Genomic DNA, 5,227 nt, shown 5'->3' on the forward strand with positions numbered 1-5,227 from the left:
TCGGCGGCCTGCGGGAGAAGCTGGCCCGACAGGGCACGGTCGACGTCCGCTACATGATCGTCAATGAGAAGGCGCCACTCTCCCGCGCCATGTTTGGGGATCTGGAGCGCCAGGCTCCGCCGGGCGTCCCTGTCTTCCAGCCGGAGCCGGAGGAGCCCGACGTCTGGCAGGTCCTGGGGGGAGACAAGGATGACTTCCTCGTCTACGACCGGTGAGCATCCCCCATCTCAGCTGAGGCTTTCCTGGGGTGTTACAGAGCATTTGGTGGGCTTCCCAAAGCTTCCCCCTCAGCTGGGCCTAGAGGACCCCAAAATCCCCCACCTCGAGCCTGGCCATGGCTTCTCCCCGCAGGTGCGGCCGCCTGGCTTTCCACATCCAGCTGCCCTACAGCTTCCTCCACTTCCCCTACGTAGAGTCGGCCATCCGTTTCACCCACAGCAAGGACCTCTGCGGCAACTGCTCCCTCTACCCCAACGCCACCCAGGAGGTAAGGAGCAGGGATGCTCGCTGGAGCTGGGCTCCCTTCTCTCCCCTGGCATTGCACATCAGGAAAAAAAACCAACCTTATCTTCACGTCGGGGACAGGTTCTGGGCTGGCAGCCGCCCTTGTCCATGGTTGAGAGGGAAGGTGATGAAAGGTCTGGAATAAGGGCAGTGAAATAGGTCAGAACTTTCAGGCTGAGAAGGGGGGGACTAAAGAGGTCATAGCCGAGATCCGGAAAAGCTAACCGGGGTCACTGGCTGTTCTGATATGAGAAAGGGACAGGCGATGGACCTGGAGGTGGCGAGCTCAGAGCAAAGAAAAGAGTGTAGCTCTGGGCTCAGCAGGCGATTAGTCGCTTCCTAGGAGAAAAATCCATCCAGAAATACTAAATGCAAAGCCCCTTCCTGGCTCAGGAATTTCCTGGACCACAGACAGCTTGAGCCAAGGGCTGTCGGTACAGAGGCCTGTGCTCTGCGTGCTCCGGCCTCTCCTGTCCTCCCTGCACCCTGGGTCAGGGCTGGAGAGCCTTTGCTCTGACCCACGCAGCTTTCTGTATGACGGATGCTGGTCTGCTTTCATCCCACCTCACAGGCGTGCTTGCAGGCTCACAGGGGGCACGCGTGCGCCTTCTCATACTGCACCAGCCCTTCTGTCCCTTTTCTCAGGTTAACAGCACCATGGAGGTGCCTGTAACCCTCAGCCCGCTCCCCAAACAAGAGGAGAAGGAGTCAGAGACCCCCATCCACCAGCACAAGCCCCTCCATCCTCACCACCACCAAGAGGTCAGCAGCGAGAGAGCCACAGACCCAAGTGGGGACCGCAAACCTGCCACCCATGCTCACCACCACCGTGGAGACCATGGCCAGCCCCATCATGAGGGGAAGAAGCAGAAGGAGGGAAATGAGCACTAAGCCAGGCTGAGCAGTCTTGCAGAACCCAGTAGTGTGCAGACCACGCTAACTTGCTTCGCAGAGGCATGAAAGGACTTGTTTTGGGCTGCTGGTCACCAGCAGCGTTGGTATAACACCCCCCCTTCCATCATCCCCCATGTGGGTCATACTCCCACGCTGTGACCAGGGATGAAAATCCCCCTCAGACACCCAGAGGTGCTGCGTTTTTTGGCCCCGGGGATGAGTTCTGACCCTTCCTCTGCTGCTGCCTGCCCTTCCATGCTCAATGAAGCCAGTGGTGCAAACCGGGAGGTCCCTGGTCACTGCTGGTGGACACTGCATGGAGCAGCAGGGCAGGGGTGGAGGGGACAGAACTGGGACGGGAGCAGCACTGCTGGCATGCTTTGCCCATCCTGGCACCCCTGGGTGTCCTGGCACCACTGGGTGTCATATCTGGGGAGCGAGGGGAGGAACAGCACGTGCCCCGCAGGATGCGATCCCAGGGGATGGGGGCACTAGGAGTGGTGGGAGGTCGCAGCTCCCCATGGCCCAAAACCTGTACCCCCATAGCTGTCACATCCAGGGGACCCTCCAGGCCTTGCACACGGGTATGTGCAGTGGTGATGGGTGGCCGCAAGATGGTGGCCTTGTCCCCTCTTGGAGACCTATGGGCTGTATCCAGGGTCCCCAGCCCTGGGAGGATGGGGTGACAATCCTGGGGTCTTTCCTGGGGGAGAAGCGAGATCGGGGGGGGATGCGGATATCCAGAGCGCGAATAAAACCTCTGTGAAGTGAACCCTGCTCAGCTTGGCATCTGGTGGGGTCCCTTCCCCAGAGAGGGCGGGGGGCTTGCTCAGTGCTGGGATGGCCCCGGGTGTTTCTCTTGGCTCAGAGAATGACTTGGGGCTGGATGTGGACCCCATGAAGCAGAAACCGGTGGTGATTTGCATTCCCCTGTTTAGAGACCTGGAGGTAAAGGGGTTGAAGACCCAAGAGACCCCATCTCTTCGTACCTTCTGGTTACCTCCTGCCAGGATGGGCACCCAGGGCTTAGCCCTGTCCCAGGGCACGGCATTAACCCTGCACTGCCAGGAGGAAGTTTGGCTCAGCACCTCGATCTCTGGCTTGTGGGTGTGATGTTGGGGTACCTGCCCTGAGCTGCTGTTATGGGGCCAAAGTTCCCACTTGCAGCCCAAAGTCATCTTGGGCATCTTGTCCCCAGTGCAAGCATCTCGTGGGGATCTCTAGTCCTCAAGTAGTTGGGCTTCCCCCATGCCTGTCTCAACCCAATAGCCTTCGCTCCACCTCCATCCATCCTCCCACACAGCCCCACTCAACGCCTCCCCTGAACTCACAGCCCGAGTGGGGAGCAAAGAGATGTTTTTTCTGCTCAGCATTGTGCCGTGCCATGTGTGGTGCGTGTCCTGCTGTTGATGCCCTGAGCTGAATTTCTGCATCCCTCTGCCCTTTCTCTGCCCAGTGACTGGGGCAAGAGCGAGGGGGAAGAGGAGCTGTTCCTCATGGAGATGAGGGCAACAGGATCAAGGTGGGTCTTTCTCAGTAGCCACGGGGTGCTGGCTGAGACCCTGCTCCCCCTCCTCCATCTCTTGCTCCCTCCCTCCTCCTCCTCCTCCCCCTTCCTCCTCTACCTGCTCCCAGCAGCCCACAAGGGCACCTCTGTCTGCTGCTCCTGCCATCAATATTGAGGTTATCTTTTTCTTCTGGCAGCTGCTGTAATTGAAACAAAGCAGGCCGGGCCTCACGGGCTCCACTTCTCTCGCTCATTTTGCCGGTGCTGCCGAGACAACTAATTCATCTTGTCGATGTGTGGTTGGCCTCTTTTCCACCAGATCCAGGCAGAGCCCTCTCCCCACCACTGCTGGTGGGAGCGGTCTGTGTCCCCGCGGCGTGCTGCTGGGTGCTGCTCTGACCCAGCCTCTGGTCCTCCGCTTGCAGCATCTGGGTGCTGGCCACCAGCAGGAGATGCCAGCCGGGGGGGAGAGGTGCGAACTGGAAGGATGCTGGTGACTTTTATCTCATTCTTTTGCCTTCTGATGCTTCCTCAGCCCTTTTGTTAAATTCCCCATCCCTTTCTTGCACAGCTCCTAAAGGAGTCCCTGGCAAGAAGGTGACAGGTGATGAGTGGAGCATACACAGATTTGCATTCTCTTGCTGACGACCAGATCTGCAATGAGCGGTGGCAGATAGAGGGATCACGTCTGGTGCTGTGTGGGTAGTCCAGTGGCACTGTGCTCCACTGCTACCCTTTGGCTACCACCCAGCAGGCAAATTTCCAGCCCTGAAGGCTTGGGTTGGTATTTTGCTTTGGGGAGAGAAATTGAGGCATGGAAAAGGGCTGTGACACTATTTGGGTGAAGTCCTACATGTCTGAGTAATGGCGCAGGTTTAGGGTGAAGCTGATGCTGCTCCATATACTACTGTCCGAAGGCCTGAAGGGTTTGGGGGTGTTGTGACTGGGGCCCCCACAGCATTGCTCCCCCCTGAAAGGTGCCAGAGGCATGGAGATCTGCAAAACCTGTGTCAGTGTCTGCACTCCTGCCGTGCTGAGGGAGAGCTTTGCTCTGAACGGGGTGGACGAGAGGTGTTCTAGGGGGGTTAACAGGCTCTTCACATCTATGATGTCGCGGGGAGTGATGCTGTGAGTAGGAGTCAGAGAGCCCCAAGGAGTGCTCAGCTGTCAGGGAGGATGGCTCAGCAGGGCAGGGGCCAGGGCAAGAAACTGGGGCTGACTTCGGGTCCCGGCAGTGGGGCACCGCGGTACCCCATCATCCATGGCCGTGCCACCACCCTGAAGGAGGATACGCCGTTGTACCCTGGTGTCCATGGCTGTGCCACCACCCCGGAGGAGGACAGATCCCAGTCCTAGATCACATGCAGCCTTGGCCCTGCGTGCTGCTCCTGCTGAGGTCCAGGCAGAGCCTCTCGGGAGAGGGGGAACAGCCAGTCCTAATGTCAACAGAGGCCTCTTGTGCAGCGATGCTGTGTCAAGAAGAGGAATGGGTCCCTCCTCCTCCGCCCATTCATCTGGCAGCCGGGGCTGGCGTGCCGCCAAGCCAGGCTGCTTTGGAAACATTTCATTGAGGAGGCAGCTGAACCGAGGAAAACAGAATGAAAATATACAGAGAGATCACTGTTGTTAGGCAAAATAAATGCGGGCGGCTGCATTTCTGCCTCCCCAAGTCCAGCCCAGCCAAGCCCCTCTTGCTTCTATGGGGTGAGGGTGAATGCTGCTGCCTGGGGACGGCAGCCATGTAGCTCCCTCATGGGTTAGGAGCTGGGGAACGAGGGCTGGAGAGATCATCCCTGGCTTTGGCCAACTTGCTGACGTCCCTGGTGAGTAGGTCCAGACTCATCTTGGTGTAGCGTCACTCAAGGAGATGGGACAGAGCAGAGAAACAGCCGCAGAAATGAGCCAGCCCCAGTGATTCGTCTTCCCTGCATGGCCACCACTGCTGGCAGCTGGTGAAGATGGGGCTGAGGAAGTGCGTCAGATTTTGGCCTCATTCATTCCTGCCTCCCTCCCCAACATCAACCATGGGCCCTGGCCGGGCATGAGGCCACTGGCGGGACAGAGCTGAGCCCCCAGGTTTTCAAAGCCCTGCTGCTTGGAGTGCCCCATCTTTTGTCTGCGAGCAGAGGGAGAGTGGCGTCATCCCAAAGCAGTACCCAGGGACAGAGGGTGGAGGCACCTCTCTGACTTTTGAGCAAAGGTGCATTCAACAGGTTTGCCTCTCCCTTGTTTCCCCCGTAACCTCTGTCCTCCCTCCAAAGGCCACCAAGTCTTTCCCCAGCCATTTGCTGACCTATAAGAGATCCACCTCAGCTCTTTCCC

The 5,227-nt window shown here is 58.6% G+C and overlaps 1 protein-coding gene across 1 annotated transcript in view; it reads left to right on the forward strand.

Moving 5' to 3' along the window:
* The window catches only part of LOC104286271 (selenoprotein Pb-like), a 4,872-nt gene extending 3,477 nt beyond the window's left edge, over positions 1-1,395 (forward strand). Inside the window, exons 2-4 of the mRNA XM_009884849.1 lie at positions 3-211; positions 352-487; positions 1,150-1,395. Of these exons, the coding sequence (XP_009883151.1) occupies positions 3-211; positions 352-487; positions 1,150-1,395 (591 nt within the window). The remainder of the gene's footprint in view (positions 1-2; positions 212-351; positions 488-1,149) is intronic.
* The last annotated feature ends 3,832 nt before the right edge of the window (positions 1,396-5,227 follow it).

Source organism: Charadrius vociferus, unplaced genomic scaffold (genome assembly GCF_000708025.1).
Source record: "Charadrius vociferus isolate BGI_N301 unplaced genomic scaffold, ASM70802v2 scaffold163, whole genome shotgun sequence".
Taxonomy (NCBI): domain Eukaryota; kingdom Metazoa; phylum Chordata; class Aves; order Charadriiformes; family Charadriidae; genus Charadrius; species Charadrius vociferus.